Genomic DNA, 22,373 nt, shown 5'->3' with positions numbered 1-22,373 from the left:
GTCAGGCATGATGGGAAAGCCAGGTGGTGGAATTGTGGCCAAGACATTGAAAAACTGTTTGGTTAGACTGCGCTGGCTGCTCCTACTGATGCTGCCAACACCCTGCCTGTTTTTTAAAATGGAGATATTTGTTTTTTCTTCATTTTTTTTTTTGCCAAAATTCAGTACAAACAGTTTCTGCTTGTAATTTATTGGCATTGTCAGAGAAGGATTTGGAGTATGGGGCTCATAAAGGCTCATAGGAGGGCAGATTTCCCACACATGGAAAGAATTCAGAGGTTGAGCAGTCACAAAATATAATAACTTTATTTTCACTTATTTTTCTGTTTTGTGACTCGATTTCAGTTTCTTAGAGAGGTTTTTTTCAGACCTTCAAGAATATAAGGGTTCTACTTACGTCCCTAATTCCTCTTTTCACACTGATTGTATTTCTAATCAGTTTACGTGTAGGTTTTGTTTCGTTTTAGGTTTTTCCATCTGCATTATGTGTATGAGCCATACGACTTGTGTCTATTTTGATCACTGCCTCCTTTTTAGAGCAGAGATTTGGGTCTAAATTGAGTTAAGAGTTCTGTGTATGTAATTGTCTCTCAGTATACTTGGGGGTCTAGGGATAGAACAGATGTTCAAATCAGTCAATTTTAAATTATGTAGAGTGGCATACTATTTTAATACAGTTTACATATATTTATTTCACAGGTAGATTATTTATAATACCTAATGCAATGTCAATGCAATGCAAAGTGTTATAATGGTTGTTTAGAGAATAATAAAAAGAAACAAATTTGAGTGAATTAAGTATAGAGGGGACTTATCTTTCTCTGTACATTTTTGAGCTACTATTGTTTAAATCATGAAATCAGAAGGCTGACTCCCCTGACTTACTGGACCGTCTTATTTCTAGATTTGTTACATTGTATCTTTAATCCACAGTCTCCCCTACTCTCTGCTGATACTTCCTTCCAGGTAATGTCCTCCTATTTACTCTCTAGTTGACTGACTTCATTTTCTATTTATTTTATCTTCTATGATGTTTGATGCATTGATATGGTCAATTTGTCTTTGTTTAAACATATTTAGTTCATTTATTTAATATGCTGCCCTGACACACTTAATAATTCTACAAGTAGAAAAAACTATAAAGCATGTTTTTTTGTGTTTGTCATTCATGTGATTCTCATTTATGTTGTCTTGTCTCATTATGTTATCTCATTATGTTTGTGTTGGTTTAATGATTTATACAATGAGATCAAGATGCTTCTCTGGGGACTTGCTTTGGCATTTGTACCTAAATTTCATTCTCCATAGATGATTTATGCATATGTAATAATGATTTTCTAGCCTCACACATGGAGGTAATTATAGATTCTAAAAAAATAGTTTGTCCAATTTTCTATGTATTTTTTAATTTTATTATTATTTTTTATTCTTCTCTCACACATTACATCCTGACCACAGCTTCTTCTCCTCACACTCCTCCCTGTAAATGGAAGTTTCTGTCCCACCAAGTTCCACAGTCATTCAGTCCCAAATAAATACACAGAGGTTTATATTAATTATAAACTGTTTGGCCTAAAGCTCAGGCTTTTTACTAAGTAGCTTTGACGACTTAAATTCACCCATAATTCTGGCCTGTGTTTAGTCATGTGGCTTGGTACTTTTTCTCAGTAAGGCATTCTCATCTTGCTTACTGTATGTCTGGCTAGTGACTGTATCTCGGCCTTTTCTATTCCCAGAATTCTTCTAGTCTGATTGCCCTGCTTAGTCTTCCTGCCTGACTTTTGGCTAAGCAGCATTTATTAAACCAATACAAGTGCCAAAACTTTATGGTATACGAGAGCATTCTCCCACATCATTTCCCCTTTTATTCATTTCAAAACAAGAACAGTCACTTTAGGACTGAGGTAGAGTTAAGCTAGTGTTTGTCTGTTATGCTTTTGCGAACTTCAGGTTGAGCCTTAATATCTGTCTCTGAGTTTTTAACAATTGGGTTACACCTCCCAATCTCTGCCCCTACCTTCCGTCTCTCCTAGATCCACTTCTCCTCTGTTTCCCACCTACAAACAAGGCAGGTCTGCTAGGAATATCAACCAAACATGGTATAACAAATGACAAGAGTAGGCACAAACTCTCATGATATGGCTGGATGAGGTAACCAGTAGAAAGAAAAGGTCCCAAGTGTAGGCAAAAGGATCAGAGATACTCCCACCCACATTATTGGGAGTCCCACAAGAACACCAATCTGCCCAACCATACATATATGCAGAGGGTTTAGTTGAGGCCCATACAGAATCCATGAAACATGACTGGCAAAAAAAAAAACACTAAAAAAAACACCCCAAAATGTAAATTTTCTATTTGTTTAAGACCAAATTCAATCAGACATGTTTGGTCCTTTTCCTTTGTGAGATTTCTTTTTCTTCTTTTGATTGAGATATAAGATGCATCTTTCCCAAAGCTACAGAGAAACCCTGTCTCAAAAAACAAACAAACAAAAAACATGTATCTTTCAGGGTTCAGCATTATATGCTAGGTTTTATCTCTTGTGTTCCACACAGAAAACTCATGAAATCCACACTCACAGGTCCTCAGGAATCCACAGGTTCCCTGTTCTAGCAGCTGTTTCTCTACATTAGTACTTTCTATTTTTCCTCTTTACTCTTGTAGAGTTTTTATTTACTTTTTACTAGATCTTGAAGAAAAAAATAGATAATTTGTATATTTCACTAGAATTGCATACATTTTTTTTTAATCCAAGAGGAATCCTTCTGAATACAAAGCATTTTAATACTGCAAAAGAACTGATCTTTATAAATATTTGTTGAGTGATGAACAAAGTGGCTTTTACACTGATGAACAGGAGAATTCTTTCTCTTTCATGGCCACACAGCTGCTAGGTTGCTGCCCAAAGTAGGAGAATGCAGCGGGTAAAAAATATAAATTCCTGTTTTCTTCATAAAAAACAAACCTCAAAAACATCATTCAAATATAGTACTGAAAGGAGACTTTCTGGAGATTGAGCAAGATGTGACTAGACCAAGTAACTGAGACCTGTATTAGCTACTCCCATGGCCACTTTCTGGTGTCCCCCACGACCCCAGATATCTACTCTATACACATCCCAAAGGGTGTCTGTTCTCTCTCAACACTGGAAAAATAATTTTTTTTTCAAAAAAGTTTTGAAACATGGTCAGAGCTCTGTGGATATTCTGTACTGAATGGAACTGAAGGGTAATAGCAGAAAAATAAATGCAATATGAATATGCTTCTATGATCCCTTGTTGGATATCAGGAAGCATCAATTCTACCCTGATCTGTCAGTGAAAGAAACCCCAGACCATGAATAGAACCAGGATCCCATCACTTTGCTGGAAAAATGTCAGTCCTGTCACACCAAAAGCAAGTGCGATGCAAGGGGTATACATGTGTGTATGTGCGTGTGTGTGTGTTGGTAGGGCCATCTTTGGAAAATGCAATCTGCCACATGCATACACATCCCATAGTTGTTATAAACACAGCCTTATATTAGAAAACATCCAGCACAATGCTTGGAGCTCTGTAAATGCTCCAAATGTATTAATTATCTTTTCCATAGCTTTCCTCCTTTCATGCAAGAAAAATACAACAGAATTTTATTTTAAGAGACATATAATGGATGAGAAATATAAAACTGTGTTATTTTTCTTGCACGGTCTGCTATAATGGGTTGTCAGGGCAGCAAGCACCCATTTTCCAAATGAGAGAATTATGGCTCAAGATGTTTAGAAATTTATGCTTAAACTAATTTGGTAGGATGATTTATTTTTCATTTTCCACTTATCCTTTAAGCATTTAATTTAGGTCTAACATATATCTATAACTTGGTGAGTGTTTTGCTAACTAGATGCAGTTGAGGAGTAGTCATGCCAGAAATAGAATGCGGCCAGCAGCCCGTCTTTCATGTCTCTTTCTAGTCACTAGCCTCCAACTTCCCAGAGAGAGGCAGCATCTTGACTTCTAAGATCACAAATTACTTTTTGTTTTTCAAATCTGTATGCATACATGTTAGTTTTATTCCTGTTGTGACCAAATATTTGGAAGAAATTACTAAATAAAGAGAAGGTACATTTTAACTTACATCTTCTGGGCTAGATATTTGGCAGGAAATCTTGGAGTTGGGATGTGTGGAGGAGGAAGCCACTCACATCATGGTAGAAGGAAGCACTGAACTAGGAAGGGTCTAATGACCAGGTATAATTTTCAAAGTCACAGCTCTGGTGTCCTGCTTCCTCTGGCTACATCTCATATCCCGAAGGTTCTACAAACTCCTCAAACACCGCAAGCACATAGGATCCAAGTATCCAATGCTTGAGCCCAGGAGGACACTTCATGTTTAAAGCACAAGTCCATGGTGTCATAGGCATGTGCCCTTTTGTGCTTGTTTCTTTTGTTGTATGATAGCTTGATATCATGAACTTTCATAGCTAAGTGGAATCTTATTTTGTTAACATCCTACTATTTATTATCCAATTTATAGTTGGTGGTATATAGGTTGCTTCCAGTTTCCGGCATATATATAAAATCCTGCTATGAACATTATTTAGCATGAGTTGAGATCAACCGACATGCTTATCAAGCATGTACCTGACAGTAGAGAGTGTTCTTTCTGAAGTTAAACAATGCGGACCAATTGCTTATCTTTTCCTTGGTTCCAATCTAATTTCTCTACACTTAGTTTTCTTTTCTCAGCTATTTTAGGTAGGTAGCTTGGGTTTCTAGCTTCTTGCTTAAAGTTCCTGGCTTCAGTAAATCAGAAGCAGCTTGCAGTTTAAGCCCTTCCTATGTTTGAAGGCAAAGTGATAATAAATGTGCGGGAAGGGAAAGTTCAGTCAAGAAGGACTTTGCAGGGCAAAGAAGTGGCAGGCAGAGAACCAACAGAAAGTAGACAAAAGTTAGTCACTCTGCAAACCACAGAGCCAGAGGCCCTGAATAGCTGCTTATGCTCTTTTTAGTAGAACAAATACAAAATCTGCGACCCACATTGAAGTATATTTATGAGCGAAATGACATGCTATTAATAAATTATACCAGGTTAAAAGGTACCTTTTAGGGCTACCTCAGGAAAATTGGAATTATTTTAGGTAGCTTTAGTGGAAGCTTTCAAATGCAGATATTCATGTTTGAGAGTTTGAAAGGTAGATTTATTGTCCAAATAAGAGTAAGATAAAACCCTGAACTACCGTTTCCTATCCTATGCAGATATGGGTGCTTCCTCATGTGTGCTGTAATATTTTAATCTCCTCATATATGATCAAGACCTGTTTGTAGCTTTTTGTAGCACTGGCGGCATTTGTGGTGGTGTCTCACAGCCCTAAGAAACTCAAGGACCTAGGAATGTCTTATGTGAGTTGTTCTCTTTGTCTTCCTCTCAAGGCTTTTAGAAGAAATAGGAAATGGTAGAAAATCAGTTTGCTTTCATTTTTTCCTTAAAGTCAATTTTAGGCTCCAAGAATGGAGAGGAAAATGAGATCCCAAACTTAGGAAATAATAATATAACATCCCTGGAGAACAGAGAATGTTTGGATGGAACTTCAGCTCCCCAAGACTATACATAAATATCTAACCCATTTAAACAAAGGCAGTAGTTTCATCTCCATAGAGACTGCATTTAGAGAGATTCCCAAAGGAATCTGTCTAATCAAGTCCCCAAGATCACCAACCTGTGCAACAGTTTTTGGTTCCTGTTAAAAGGGTTGTTTGTTTCCTTGAAGTTGATGGAGAGCCACTGGAACAATGCAGCTGAACTTTGGTCCATTCCTTGAACACTTCAGAGAATTTGGGTCAGAGAAAACTCAGTTTATAAACATCAGGAGAACAAGAAGAGTGAACATCCATGACTGTCAGATTCTGAATAATGGAAAAAGCTATCACATAAAGCCCTGCACTGAGAAAAACCAAGGAGAATAAAGGAAAGTTCTGAATTTTGTCCTTCCAGATGGTTTTGTTCTAAACATGTACACAAGGTTGCTAGAAAGCATTGATCACTCTTGTATCTTCAACACTGACTCCGGTGCAAGGTAAGTAAAGAGGTTTGGAGGTAGAAGGCAGTATATACAGAGATGGGAAGATGTTGGGCTTTGCTTTCTCTTTAGGCAGGAACTTTGTATGTGGGAGAGAGAGAGAGAGAGAGAGAGAGAGAGAGAGAGAGAGAGAGAGAGAGAGAGAGAGAGAGAGAGAGAGAGAGAGACATGCAGAGCATAGGTTTTGCAGATCTACATTTAACAAAGTAACAAAGGCTGGGTTGTACTCTTGCATCTTGAGTTATCTTTTTGAGAGTCCATGGGTAATCAATTGAAGTCATTGGCTTCCTCATCTATTAGGCAAGAACAAAATTCTTGTTGCCCATGAAAACAGAGCAGCTTGAATTTTCAATCATCCCAGGGGAAATGAGCTACTGTCAGTCAAACTATTAATGGCTTAAGATGAAGAAAAGTGTAGATGAGGGAGGAGAGGACAAAGAGAAGAGGGCACACACACATGCTGACTTATCTTCTAGAGCCTTTCTCCATTGTGCATGCTTATGCTTGTCATCTTCTGTGTGTTTTATTTCACTTCCCCAGGGCAACTTATCAGAAGAGAATGACTCTGAGAAACAACTCTGTGACTGAGTTTATCCTTGTGGGGTTTTCAGACCAACCAGCTCTCCAGCTACTCCTCTTCCTCTTCTTCTTAGTTATTTATGTGCTTACTGTGGTAGGCAATTTGGGCTTGATCACTTTAATTGGGCTGAATTCTAGCCTTCATACACCAATGTACTTTTTCCTTTTCAACTTGTCCTTTATAGATTTCTGTTATTCCTGTGTGTTTACCCCAAAAATGTTGAATGATTTTGTTTCAGAAAATGTTATCTCCTATGTGGGGTGCATGATTCAACTGTTTTTCTTCTGTTTCTTTGTCAATTCTGAGTGCTATGTGTTGGTGTCAATGGCCTATGACCGCTATGTGGCCATCTCCAACCCTCTGTTGTATGCAGTTGCCATGTCTCCTAAGGTATGTACTCTGCTGATGCTTGGTTCCTATGTGATAGGCTTTGCTGGGGCCATGGCCCATACTGGAAATATGCTGAGACTTAATTTCTGTGCTTCCAACACTATCCACCACTATCTCTGTGAAGTTCTTCCCCTCCTACCACTCTCCTGCACCAGCACCTACTCCAACAAGCTTGTGTTTTTTATTGTGGTTGGGGTGGTCATCACAGTATCCAGTATCAGCATCTTTATCTCTTATGCTTTGATCCTCTCTACCATTCTTAGGATTCCTTCTGCCGAGGGCAGATCCAAAGCCTTTGGCACATGTGGTTCCCATGTACTTGCTGTTGCTCTATTTTTTGGGTCAGGTGCGTTCACCTATTTAACAAATTCTTTCCCTGGGTCAATGGGAGAGGGAAGGTTTGCTTCAGTATTTTATACCAATGTGGTTCCCTTGTTTAACCCACTGATCTATAGTTTGAGGAATAAAGATGTTAAAATTGCCCTAGATAAAACCGTGAAGAGAGTGCTCTTCTGATGGATCTGGTGGTATCATTGGCAATTAATTCCCAGTAATCATGAAGACTAGCTTTCATGGTACCAGAAGATACCATCAAAACTTCCAAAAGAGAAGCAAGTAACAGTACTATTCAATTATGATGTCTATGTACCCTATTAATGAGCAGCATGGCACAGTAACCTTAAGAATCCAGTAGTGGCATGCATGCCTTGCTGGTAAACAGCGACTCTTCTCTAATTGTACTTACGGCCATGCCTCATACTGGCAACCTAGTTAACTACTCAGTGCTAGTGAAGTCATGGTTGTTAGAGGAGTCTCTATAATCATTAATTTACTGAACCAGCATAACTCTTAACAATAGTCTATAAACACTTGCCCTTATACCTACAGATAAATGTAGCATTTGCCCCTCATCAAGAAAACTTCCCTTTGCAACAGATGGAGACTGCTACAGAAAGCCACAACCAATAAAAAGGCAGAGTTCTGGAGCTCATTCCCAGTGGTTAGATATATACTACACTCCCATCTAAGGCTCAGGAAACATTGAGGAAGTGGAAAGATTGTAAGAGCCAGAGGACAAGGGAGTTTGCCATGAAATTGTAACTCCTAGAAATATTAGAAGCTACATGCATAAGTCTCACCAACATGATTGCCCAAATATGAACCGAACAAGAACGACACCAGTAATCAAACCACACTGAATGGAGAAAAGCCCATGACTCCTCAACCCAGAAGCAAGAACTAACTATAGGCAACTGAGGAAGAGATGGCCTTCTCCACGGAAAAGCACACTAGTCAGTGTCCAGTGCTAAATGTTCAGCCCTGAAATCATACATACAGGTAGCAAGCGTTACATTACTGAACAGGTTATATTTAGGAATTTATATGTATACACATATACACAGTCATACAATATTAGTTAACGAAAATAGGGCCATTAGTTTGAAGGAGAGTGGTGAGAAGCATATGGAAGGGTTTGGAGGGAGGAAAGGGAAAGGAGAAATGTTGTAATTAAATAAAAATTTTTTAAATAGTTAATCTGTTTTCATGTGGATAAAGAAACAAGAAAGTCAATCACTATTGTCAGCAACGAGTAGGCACAGGGGAGAAGTGAGGTCTTGATTCCCAAGGAGAAAGCAACTTTATGAAGTAAATATATAAAGTTCAAGAATAACTTTTCCTGCATTTGGTTTCTTTTGGCATTGGGATGAATGGAGTGAGAGCATAAGTTTCACTTAGTAAAACATTGACTTGGGTCTTTGGAAAAGGAGTCCCTCCATCCCACAGCATCTGAAATGTGGAACTGTTCTTGATTCTTACAATAGCCAGTTGAAAGTCATCAATAGCTCCTCCAGAAAACTTACTATTTCATAAACACAGAAGGCTATGAGCTGATCATAGGTCTTCTTGTTTGATAGTTTTATTTCATGATGAAGAATTTTTATCTCAATTATCAAGAATGGGAACATAGAGGAACTGCTGATTTACAGTGCTAGCTGGTGTCAGATGACCCAGAGAGAACTCTGCCAAAACCCAAGTCTGTCATCTCATTATTTCACCTCATGCTGATTTTCAGCAAGGCCATTTATTTTTTCCCTTAAGAGAAAGTGAGTTAAGATTCTTCTGGGTTTTACCTTTGGTCTACTTTCTTGTCTATTTGCAGTGTCTCTCCAAGTCACATGATTTTCATAGTCACCAATGTGATGCCAACTTTCTGATATGTAACTCTGACCCTGACTGTTTAATATGTAATGAGTTTTAGATTAAAAGCATGAAAAGGCTATCAACATGGATGCAAATCGAGATTTTTCTACTAGTCAAGGAGTGATACTTCTTTGAAGCATGTAGATAAATACATTGCTCTTTATGTCCATGAAGCATCTTTGCTTATTCTAAACATGAAAGGACAGAGATAAGCAAGAGACATCAAATAGTGAAAGGAGAGCCCAAGGAGCACTTAGGGGGTTCTTGGGAATAAAGGATAAGCGCCAGAGCCAAGGAACATTTAGGGGGTTCTTGGGAATGAAGGATGAGTGCCATGCTCCATTCTGAGGAACAGATGGGAAGGTGTCTGTGTCCAACTCAGTGCGATCCTCATTCTCAGCCCAGATCACACTCTCCTGTCACACTTCTGTAAGTGAAATTCATTTGGCAAGTGCATCAGCTGCTAGTAACCAAGGCTTGTTGTTGTGGTATGAGCATGTAAGGACTCAAGTGGTTCTTTCTGAACACATATGGCACCTGGAAGTGGGCAGTCCAGGACTGATGTGGCAGAGCTGAGTCACTGAGGACGTAATCTTTCTTTTCTCAGCTAAGAGTTCATTCTCAAAGATGCGTTATGGTTTCCAGATGGCCACTATGATTTTATGGTTTTGTTCATATTTTAAGCAGAAGGAAGACATGGGAGTGAGCAAGAGAAAGCAGAAGGGTGCTGTACCTATCCAATAAGCAACTTCTACTGACATTTTGTTAGTCATTTTACTTGCATGGGAGATGGGGAAATTTAGCATTCAATTGGAGAACATTATCATTCTAGAAATTCTTTTTTTTTTTTTTGCTAACAAGTAGGGGAATGGCTACTGGGTAGATAGCTAGACGTTTTTAGTAAAGGATTGGCTTCCACTTGCCTAGAAGGAACAGGTCAGAACTGGGTAACATATTCCTATTTTTGCTTCTGTGGTCCAGTCTAAGAGAAGAAAGTTTATTGAGTAAACTAAGGGAGGATAGATAAGACTGAAAGAAAGAGAGTAGCATAATAAGCCTACTGTCCCTATCGCTGGCTTATGGGAGCTGAAATGAAGCAAAACCTTGACAGGTCAAGCTGTGACTGCACTATCACATTTTCAATTCTCCTGTCTCCCACTGGGCGAATTCAGGATCTGAATTCTGAGAAGGAGGCGAGGTTACTGGCCTTTTTACTAACAAAGACATAATGGTAATTTGTTCCCCTTTGGATCCTGGAATTTTTTCTTACTACTGAAATCACACAGAAGAGAAATAAGTGATGAATATTGCTATGTCATTACAGAAATTAGGAAAACTATTATTTGGAAAAGCTTTACAAAGCTATAAGTTACAACCCAAAATTAATATATAACATTATGACAGATTAATAAGCAAAGTATTGAGGGAAACGACTTCCTGTCACACACATTATTTATAAGAATCAGCCACGTTTTCATGGATGATTCATTTCAAGACCCCTTTGGATTCCTGGCACCCCAGACAGTACTGACTCCCAGATATACTATGATTTATGCACACATATATAGCCATCATAAAGTTTAATTTTCAAATAAAGCATAGTAAAAAAATTAACAACACCAATAATAGAATAATTAAAATATCATGCTTTAATAAAATTACAAGCATTACTATTCTTGTGTTTTGAAGCAATTAACAAATCAAACAAAGTTGCCTTGGACACAAGCGTCATACTAATGCAACAGTTTGGTACCCAAGAAGGTCGCTAAAGTGGCGAGTAGCATGTACAGCATGGGTTTGAAAGGTAAAGGGATGGGTCTCTTCTCAGGGAGGATTGAGTAGAATGCTGGAAAATGTTGCTGAGAATTTCATAGGATTTATTTATTTATTTCCACTGAATATTTTCTGATTACGGCTAATTATAGGTGGCTGAAACTGTGGAAAGAAAACCCACTGTCATACCAAAGTGAAATAAACTGCATTTTTGACCAGCATGTAACAAACTAAAAACTGTACCATCAGAAAACAAAAATTCTATTACCTTTGATATTAAAGTTCTCTATTAAGTTACATTTAAATCACAAACTATATAGAAAAGGATGTGAAAATATCACGCAATACATTACAAATTGTGGGATATGTAAAGGGAGAAAAATAATCTTACATATTATACTGAACAATGATGTGAATTAAGTACTTAATATCAATGATATGAAATAAGTACTTAATAGAAAATTAATTAAAGTAGAAGAGGGAAGGAGATAGTAAAGCTAAAAGGAAAATAAACTGAATTAGAAAGCAAACAACAGCAATGTTAATAAATACCATTTCTTGAAGCCAATGATATGACCAATATCTGCTATTCTAATATAGAAAAATGGGAAGAAGAGCAAGTTTAAAAAGACATAGGGATGGAGGAAATAACACAGTAGGACAAATGAAAAGCTAAATGACAGTTTTCATTAATAGTTAAATGATTATAAAAATCAGTTTTTATGGCAAACTTTGTTCAGATGAAAAAATTCGATATAGTTGTCAAATGATTAAAACACAAAAATGCTCATTGCAGATGGTTTGCCCAGGAATTCTACCAATGAACAGAGAATTCAAATACTAAAGAAATTCAGAGCCCAGAAAAAGAAAAAAAATCCTTCAAAGTTGTTTTTATGAAGTCAACATAACTTGGGTCCGATATCTGAAAGACTGCATTCAGAACAAAATTACAGACAAATCCTCACTTCCCTGAAGAAAACTGTAAGAAATATTAGTAAATATTCAGCAACAGAAAAGAGTAACACATTACATCCAAATAGAGTTTACTTTATGGGGGCATAAATAGTGCAGTATTATACCTATTTTTCATCTCCTTTCCTTCCTTCCTTCATATATATATATATGAACCAACCCATGCTGGTCTTTACCTCACCAAGTAGCCAAGACTGGTTTGTACTCTGGATCCCCTTGCCTCAGCCTTCTGAGTGCTGAGATTTCAGGCAAAAGCCTACAACTTTGGCTGGGAGTCACTGATTGGTTTTCCTTTTTTGGTGTGTACACACAGGCACTTCTGCTTGTGTGCACAAAAGTGTGTGTAGGTGCTCATAGAGGGTAGAAGTCAATCTCAGGATTTGTGGTATCCACCTTGTTTTTTGAGACAGGGTCTTTTTTTTTTATTGATAAAAGGAGAATAAAAAAAAATTCTACCTCCTCCGAGCCTCCCATTTCCCTCCCCCTCCTCCCACTCTTCTCCCCCTCCTCCCACCCTTCTTCCCCTCCCCCCACTCCTCTCCCCCTCCCTCTCCAGTCCAAAGAGCAGTCAGGGTTCCCTGCCCAGTGGTAAGTCCTAGGTCCTCCCCCCTCCGTCCATGTCTAGGAAGGTGAGCATCCAAACTGGCTAGGCTCCCACAAAGCCAGAACATTAAGTAGGATCAAAACCCAGTGCCATTGTCCTTGGCGTCTCATCAGCCCTCATTGTTCGCCATGTTCAGAGAGTCCAGTTTTATCCCATGCTATTTCGGTAACAGTCCAGCTGGCCTTGGTGAGCTCCCAGTAGATCAGCTCCACTGTCTCAGTGGGTGGGTGCACCCCTCGTGGTCCCGACTTCTTTGCTCATGTTCTCCCTCCTTCTGCTCCTCATTGGGACCTTGGGATCTCAGTCCTTTGCCCCAGTGTGGGTCTCTGTTGAGACAGGGTCTTTAATGGCCTAGCCTGGAACTCCCCAAACATACTCACCTGATCAGAGCCCCGGACAGCTGCCTGGGTCGGCCTCCCAGGACTACAACTACAAATGTGACACCACACTTGGAATATTTTCCTGAGAATTCTGGGGATTTAACTCAGGTCTTCATATTTGCATAGCAGGCAGTTTACTGACTGAACTGGCTCCTCACCCCTTCGAATGTTTCCTAATGAAAACATTTAATTAATGGAATTTTAATAACAATTAATTTCAACATGAAGGATTTGCAGTAGTTTAATAGAGCTCAGTAGAAAAAGAATGAACTCATCTGCACAGGAAGAGACGATTTATGATTCATTCTTGATAGATTCATTTCATAAAAGGATATTGATAGGAATAACTTAAAGACTGTATGTCTTTTCCTTTCTTTTATTTAAATGCTAGAACTAGAGTCTTAATTGGCCATTTTTACTTGTTTTCATTTCTAGTCATCTATGATCATCAAAATACTTTATCCTAGCACACAATTACTAAATTTTATTTTGTAATGATATATTACTAATACAATGAAGGTACATTTTGAAGAATGTTAACTGCATTGTTCATGTTTAACTGTAGCTTCTTTCTGTTTCTAGAATATTCCAAGATTTAGACACATAATCTAAGCCCCAGGCCTGTTAGAATCAAAGTCAAAACAAACTGAGTATACTGTCCAGCTAATTCTTTCTTTCTTTTTACTTAATTGATGTGTCTTTTACATCATGTATTTTGACCCCATTCATTTTTCCATCCCTTCGCATCTGTCCTCTACCCCTGCTTCCCTCTCCAAATAAAACAAAATTTAAGAGAAAAAAGGAAACAAAAAAAGGGAAAGATTAAAGATCTTGTCATGGAAGCTGCAGTGTGACACAGTGAGTCACATAGTAAACCTGTGGTCCATGTATCTTCATTTGCAAGTGTTCATTGCAAAGTATCCGAGGTCTCTGGTTTTTGTTACACTATTGATGCTCACTAGGCCTCTTCTTGGCTATCCTGTCAGGATATCCTGGCCTTGTGTCATGGAGATCCTGCAGCTCTGGGTCTGTGGGTCAGGTCCCTCCATGTGCCCCAGCAGATCACAGATGGGGTGGATGTTGGGGCAGGACAAGTCATAACCCTGGTTCTGGGCCTGGGAAGCTCCAGGGTTGGTTCACATACCAGTTCTCCTTGTCCTCACCATCAGGGTGAACTCTCCAGCATTGCCACAGCTAATTCACCTCTTGCCTCGAGGGGTGGGGCCAGTTCTCCTGCTTTCACAGCCTTAGGGTGGGCTCTCCCACACCTACACCATCAGGGCCAGCTCTATTGTGCTGTCCTCTAGCCATACCATACATGTCAGATGAGTAATGGGGACAGCTCTCCCTTGCTCACCATATCCAGGCTGGATCACCCTCACCTCTGACCACCATGCTAGCTCTATTGTGCTGTCTAGGTGAGGAGCAGGGCCTGTGTTTCCTGAATGCTGCAGCTGGTAACAAGGAGGGCCAGCTCTCTCCTCTGTTACAGGCAGTAAGGGTTGAGGAATAAGGGGGAGACATCTCTCCTCCACTCATACAGCTACATGACCCAGGAATAGTGGGGACAGTTCTCTCATGCTTACAACTTTCAGACTCATCCACACTGCCAACAGGGTTGGTTCTATTGTGTTGCCCAGGTGAGGTGCAGGACCTGTTCTCCCAAGTGTTGCAGCCAGTTGGGGGCAGAAATAGTGTTCCTGTTCTTGTGACCTCAGGATCAGTTCTTCCAGCTGCTTCAGGTGTTGATAGGTGGGTTGAGTTTTTATCACTAATGTATTTAGAGCTTGCTAGTACAAATGAAAAAAAAAAAGAGAGAGACTTAATCTTGAAACCTGTGGAGTAGATGGCATACTTTTTATGTGACTCTTCCTTGATCATCTGGAAGAGCAGTCAGGGTTCCCTGCCCTGTGGGGAGTCCAAGGACCTCCCACTTTCTTCCAGGTCTAGTAAGGTGAACATCCAAACAGCCTAGGCTCCCACAAAAGCCAGTACGTGCAGTAGGATCAAAACCCAGTGCCATTGTTCTTGACTTCTCAGCAGTCCTCATTGTCCGCTGTGTTCAGCGAGTCCGGTTTTATCCCATGCTTTTTCAGACCCAGTCCAGCTGGCCTTGGTGAGTTCCCAATAAAACATCCCCATTGAAGAAAGTATGGAATATATACATATTAGAGTACTACTCAGCAGTAAAAAACAAGGACTTCTTGAATTTTGCATGCAAATGGACGGAAGTAAAAAGCACTATCCTGAGTGAGGTAAGCCAGACCCAAAAAGAGGAACATGGGATATACTCACTCATAATTGTCATATGCCTTTTACAAGGCATAAGTGACATTCCATTCTACTCACAGCTTATTGTTTGTAGAGAGTTGCAAACAGAGTCAGATTTAACAAATCTGCTGCTCACCAGACTGGGGGGTTGCACTTTAAGGCCATCATTATGTGGCACCAGCTGATTGACTTATAATTCACGTTCAGTGAATTCTAGGAAGAAATGAGATTGATTTGTAAGTTTTAGAAGTGGAAGAATTGACAGAGGAATGGAATCAGAGCAATCACCCTGAATCCCAGACAGCAAACTGGAGAAATAACTGATACCAGACACAAGAGGATTGCCAGGTAGATAATGTCCTGAATCCCACTGGTGGGGAATAATCTAACCTTGCTTTGATTTTAAAAGAGATGTGTACTTTTTAGTGGGCAAACAAAGCTGTCTGCTGAGAGATGTTGAATTGTTGTTCGCTTTTAGCAATAACACTCACAGGCCTGAGAAATGGGCTAGCTTAATTCTGGGATGGTGTCAGACATACAAGGACATTGCATGTAGTTGAATATGTGGCTTGTGTCACATAACTTTGCATATTTAAATAAAATATATAAAAATATTTTCTAATGTAATTTAGTTAAATAGGCTTTGGGGGTAAGAATGAAAAACAATGGAATCCATTTTACTTTCACAATTTATTTCAAAGAGTCTTAGAGGATGTGTAAAATTTAAGTTATTAAATGATCTTGACATGCTATGAACACTTACTTTACAGGAACATATTTTGGCTATAGATTGTACTGGCAAGCATTTAAAGCCAAGGGACACAAAAACTAAAACCGTTTTATGTAATCATGAATTCATCAGATCAGTCATTCATTTGGCATTTATTGTGTTACATGACTAGGTGCTATAATGAACAATAAACTATTCTGCAAGAAATAGTTATACTCAACGTTCAAATTTGTTTATGTTGGATTTATTTATTGGTGCCTTGTCTGTGATTGTCATGTCTTTTCTGTTTTGCCTTTCTTCATTGTACGATTTAGAAAGTGCCCATTAAGCATCTGCAAATTAAATGTATTCAAGTTGCTTAATTTGAATGTTGATTTAAAGAACATTTTAAAAAGTTTATGGTTTTTAATAAGGCATTGAAATTTTATATAAGGAGTTATGTAAAATCCATGGTTATACATTTCAGGGGCTTGAAAAAGATTCAAAATATAAATTTGCTGCTAAATTCTTTTTTTTTTCTTTTCTCTTTCACATGAGCAATGTTATTGAATCACCAGCACAACCTGGTGGCTACTTAAGTGAACTGCCTGGTGCTGTGGTTTAGTGTGTGAAGGTTCTCAGTTTGTGTCTTTTTTCTAGTACTGGCCAGGCAATGTGTGTGTGTGTGTGTGTGTGTGTGTGTGTGTGTGTGTGTGTGTGTATACCACTTTAAATAGTTTATCAGCTGTAATTAAAATTAGCTCAATGTTTTGTAAAGCAAATATAACCTCTTTAAACCTAAACAATGATCTACTAACATACTGACTGGAAGTTTTTTTTTCTCTGTATAGTGGGATTACTTTCTGGACAGCAAGAATGGATATGCACTCTTTATCCCAATTCTTCATACTTCATATATTATTTTATTTACTTAGAACATTTTGAAGGTTTGTGAGTTTTTACAGTTGACTGATATCCACTTAGTAGAGTTTGAGGAGCTTGTTTTTGTTGGGTGTGTGATGTCTTTTAGCTAGGGAGGGAGAGATGGCCTTTTCTTCAAGTAACTGTATTTAAGGCAGAGTTAGGCAGATGTGGAATGGTTGTTCACCATAGTTGTCTTAGGCCTTTCACCAGGGACTTGGGTGATTGCACCAAAAGACCTCTAAACCTGAGATTTTAAAATGACAAATGATTAACTAAGTTGAATAACATCTGAAGAGTTCCCACTAATTATTGCAAGAATTCAACTCCTGAGAACCCACTTACATGTTTGTGAGAGTCTCCAGAGAGAACGGGTTGTGCTCAGGGGTCAGTCATCCCACTGAAGCACTGCCAGCTTCCTGAGCACCCTCTGGCCCTCCCTTGGAACTTCCTTCCTCCTTTCCCTAAGTCACAGGTTATCACTCTGGTGGAGGGGAGGGAAGATGCTCCTGCATCTGTGCTTTTGGCAGCTTCACCTGCTACCTTCTCTCTCCAGTAAGTGAGCTACAGAATGCAGACCTACTTTCTAAGGTTCTTCTGTTCGCTCCTAGCAGGGAGTCCCACCTTCTGGGGCCCTTCATTTCCTTCCTGCTACACTGATTGGCTGCTTTACAGATGCTGGCCATTTTCATCTTGCTTTTCTGTACAAGAAGCATCTAAATGAGTCCTCGAGTTATTCTGCCCCCCCCCCCCCCGGCTTGGTGGCACGGAACTGAATTGTTACCTGGAGGGTTCGTTCCAGCTAACAAACATGAATACAAAACTCATCATCTTTCTATGATTTCATAAAGCCTACATGTTCATTAAGCACTATGAAACTTCTTTGGCCTTCTCTGAGTGCTGCTATATAAGTACTGATTTTACTGATTCTGGTAAATACCACAAAATTTAGTGAGGGTTTGCAATAAAATTATAAGCTAAAAAGGCTAAAAAAACAATAAAAATCCAAGTGAATCACAGATTAAAAACATTATCACATTAGGTTAAAATATATACACCATGTAATAATATATGAGGTATGAGGTTTACATATTGAGCAAATATATTTTGGATGCTATTTATTTATTCATTTATTTTATCACCTTCATTTTTTGAGGTGCAGAATGATGGAATTTTTATTTAGTTTTAAAATTACATTTTAAAAATTTATTTTACATAACAACTGCAGTTTTTCCTCCCTTCTCTCCTTCAGTTTCTCTGCTCCCCATCTACCCCCCTTCCATTCCTTCTCTGTCTCCATTCAGAAAGGGGCAGACTTCCCATAGGTTTGAGCAAAACTTGACACATCAAGATGAGGCAGAACCAAATGCTTCCCCCATTGCATCAAAACTGGGCCAGGTAATCCAGCATGGGGAACAGGTTCCCAAAAGCCAACTAAACACTAGGGATAGGTACTGTTCTCATTGCTAGGAGCCCTACAAAGAGACCAAGCTCCACAACTGTCACACACATGCAGAAGGACTAGGTCAGTCCCATCTAGGCTCCTCAACTATTGGTCCAGAGGCCATGATTTCCCACGGAGCTCAAGCCAGCTGTCTCTAGGGGTGCTCCCATCATGAGCCCCTTGGCTCATGTAATCCCTCTCCCTTTCTTCAGCAAGACTCCCAGAGCTCAGTCCAACGCTTGGCTGTGGATCTTTTCTTCTGCTTCCATTAGTTACTGGGCAGAGTATCTCTCATGAAAATGAGGGTAGTCACCAATATGATTACAGTAGATGGCTATTTAAGGTACCCTCTTCACTTCTTGGGTCCTTGTGGATTCCTGGTACCTTGAATTAATATAAACCATCATCAGCATCTCGATTTGCTTAGGCAGTTTAGGAAATTCACCATTGTAAGAAAAATGAGAGCAATGAATGTGGTGTGTGTTAACTTCATAAATATGAGCAAAAATTTCTCTGGAGCACACAGCAAAGCTCTCCCAGGCTGTTTCCTGTGGCGACGAGGCAGTCTCTACATTCTTCCCCAGTTACACAGAGTCAAGCTGTAAAATTTGCATTAAGCTGCTTCATCCATATTCATTTCTGAGCCCGGAATAACCAAGATGGTGTCAAAAGATGAAGCTGCAATAAATTTAGTTTGAATACCTTACTTAGTTTTTATTCACAGTTCTGGAATCCAGCAGTTCTCAGAACTAGAACAAGCTCAAAGAACTGCAGGGCTACCACATGATCACACATTTATGGACTGAAACAGAAATTATGAACTATACCGGTTATAGCTTAGGGCTTTGTTTATTCAACTGCCTGATTACCATGGGCTGTAGCCCAGCTGCCATGACTAGTGGGTTCTCATCTATATGCCCTATGCTGGGTGTAATTAATTAGGAAGGACTAATATGTGAAGACACTTTCAAGGCCTGAATTTAACTTAAATTAACAATGGACAATATGAGCTGTATTTGGACATAAGAGACAGCAGCCTGCATCCCTAAATTCCTGTATTAGGAGGTCACATATTGAATGTTTTCAATCCCATATTCTCTTGGATCTGCTCTCTCTTTCTATTGCTGCCTTGGATTCCTGACTATAATCTTTTCCCTTTGGGACCTGACTAGATACTTACCCTAAATACTGAGCTATATATTAGCTATTACCCACAATTAACCAATGTTAACTTTTTGTTATATTTCTTCTGCATTCTAATTTGTAATTACCATAAACTATTCCATTGTAGAACTGATGTTCTTGGGGATGTATCTTGCTTGTTACATTTGACTCTTTCCTCTTGCTGCTCCCTGCTTCGTTCCCACACCTCTCATGTCACATTATAAACCCCTATCTCTTGTTTATCTAAGTCATTTCCTTCTTGCGTTATTTATCTATAGATAACTCTCTCCATAGAGACTCCCAGCCTCTTAAGCCAATCTTCCTGTTTGGGCATCTATGCACATATGTGTACAAAATGGTTTTGTAGGTTCTCCTGGAGTTGAAACCCTTCCGGGACAAAGGTCTTAATTAAATGCTTTGTCATTATTTTAAGACGTCAGTGGTAGGAGATTTCTAAATTTGGAAATATATAGTGGAGGTTAGTGTTGAGGCAGAAGGAAGAACAATCCATGACACATGGTATTTTTAAATTATCTGTTGCTCTTCTGTTATTCTTGTAAAAAAGCCCATGAAGTTCAGAGTCACAGTGAATATAATTAACACTGTGCTGGATTTAGCTGGCCATCAAAGGGTTGTGTTTTTCCTATCAAACTTTCCGAGAGTGTGATTTGAGTGTAGCACTAATTAGGTAATGCAGGTGTACTGGGTCCTTTTGATCTTATTCTTCCCTATAATTTTTGAAAAATTATTTTATATTCTTATAGCTTTTTGTGACAACTACCAAACTGCAGCAAATGAGGCTGATATTTTACGAAAAAAAAACCCCTCAATATTGGAATAACAATAATGTCATCACTTGCCACAACAGGAAATTTAGTATTTTCCGTTTTGAAAAGTCAGGTACAAGAAAGGCTGCAAAAGCTACTGCTTTCAATGTTTCAGTGATTAATTGTGATGTGAGTTAGGACACCTTAACAACATTCCTTTTTTTTTTTTTGAGACAGTGTTTCTCTGTGTAGCTCTGGCTGTCTTGGAACTAGCTTTGTAGACCAGGCTCACAGAAATCTGCCTGCTTCTGCCTTCCGAGTTCTGGAATTAAAGACCTGTGCCACCACCGCTTGGCTTCCTTACAATATTCGTTAACATTTCTTAATGTTTACAACTTAGGAATGGACATAATTTTCATAGATATGCCTCTGACAGGTAGTTCCTGGTTTGCTTTATCATGTAAGAAAGGTACTGTGTTGAGGTTTATGTTGACAAATGAAACACAGAAATAAATCTATGAATTGATAGAAGGAATAATAGAGATACAGAGACTTGGAATGATGCTGTAAAACCATGCACAGAGAACTAGCAAATGAATTCTTCAGCTGTCAAGAGAAGGACACATTTCTCCATCAGTGGGACCCTTCTGCTCCACAATACTATAACCCATGATCCTGTTGCAGTCATAGATAGTTCCCAATGGTTCCCTATGTGTGCATGCTCAGGAGGGAGCATGCAATTTATTAAGCATGGGAAGATGCACCTGTGTTTGGTTTTGAACGTTTCTACCACAGGATTGTGGGTTTGAAGATTGGTATCTGATGTAGTGATGTTAAATTGTGGGGAAACATTTAAGAGGTGGAGCATAGTGGGAGGCGAGGTGCAGATACTTTCCTTTTTACGAATCAATGTTCTCCAAATGACTTAGTTTTTTCAGAGCTAGTTGGTGTTATAAAGCACACGTCTGTCCCTGCTATGTGTGGCAGACTCCCTTCTAGATTTTATTGTGATCTGGTGGCACAGGGAGGGGGCTCTCACCAGAGGCTGAGCAGTTGACACTGCCCAACCTTAGATCTTTAGTCAGAAACTGTGAGCTAAATAGATTTTATTTATAAAAACAACTCTCACTCATTTGTGATAGCAAAATAGAAGGGGCTACAGCAGTTTATTTTCTGGTTTCTACATCTAAAATTACCATTTATATAATGTTATATATAAATGAAATCTTACTTCATGTATGATCATACTATGATCTCCACAGTGTACTCGGAAGTGGACAAAACCTTGTTATTCGTGTCCCAGCCTTCTGCTGGTCTGCAAGCCTGCTATACAGGGATCGTGCAAACTCTTCACTACCCTTTGGAGTTTGTTTTTTCATGAATCCTGTCTTACTCTTACTCTAGATTCCCCCAAGAAATGGTAGATAATAGAGTTAGAAGATTTTGGATGAAGTTATAGATTTATAGAAGAAACATATGTAAGATATTCTTTGGATGTTTTTGTAACTGTAGCTAGCGTTGATATACTAAATCATTGAAGAGATGGAATCAGCTGTAAACAGAGACTGCATGTGTGTTCCAGGCTGCTCAGACCTGAATAATTACACAAAAACTATATTAATTATAAGAATGTTTGACCAATTAGCTCGAGATTCTTATTAACTAATTCTTACATCTTAAATTCACCAAGTTCTATTAATCTATGTATCACCACTAGGCTGTGACCTACCTAATGGCAAGGTTCTGTCATCCTTCTCCTTCCGCAGCTACATGGTGTCTCTCTGACCCTCCCTACTCTCTCTATATATCTCTGTTCAGATTTCCCACCTGGCTTTACTTTGTTAAGCCATTGATTGGAGCAGCTTTATTCACTAGTGAATAAAAGCAACACATATATAAATGACATCCCACCTCAATGGGTATTATGCTTTCTTAGCACAGAAGTAATATCTGAGGTTAATTGTTAATTAGATAGGTTTTAGAAAATCACTACATAGATACTTCAAAATGCTACATATAGTAAATACATACAATTTTGTATATTAATGGAAACTACATGAGTTTGATAAAGCAAGTGGGAGACAGTGTATCTAGATGCTATTGTTAGTTTAATATTGGTGTGATAACGCATATGAGT

The 22,373-nt window shown here is 38.9% G+C and overlaps 1 protein-coding gene across 1 annotated transcript; it reads left to right on the top strand.

Moving 5' to 3' along the window:
- The first annotated feature begins 5,232 nt into the window (after window positions 1-5,232).
- Window positions 5,233-7,545, top strand: LOC142847202 (olfactory receptor 8B4-like). The gene is made up of 2 exons (XM_075967928.1): window positions 5,233-5,244; window positions 6,613-7,545. The coding sequence occupies exons 1-2, from the start codon at window positions 5,233-5,235 to the stop codon at window positions 7,543-7,545; spliced, it is 945 nt and encodes a 314-aa protein (XP_075824043.1).
- Window positions 7,546-22,373: the final 14,828 nt, after the last annotated feature.

Source organism: Microtus pennsylvanicus, chromosome 3 (genome assembly GCF_037038515.1).
Source record: "Microtus pennsylvanicus isolate mMicPen1 chromosome 3, mMicPen1.hap1, whole genome shotgun sequence".
NCBI classification, from domain to species: domain Eukaryota; kingdom Metazoa; phylum Chordata; class Mammalia; order Rodentia; family Cricetidae; genus Microtus; species Microtus pennsylvanicus.
Note: the sequence above shows the minus strand (reverse complement) of the source record. Positions and strands in the feature narration are given on the sequence as shown.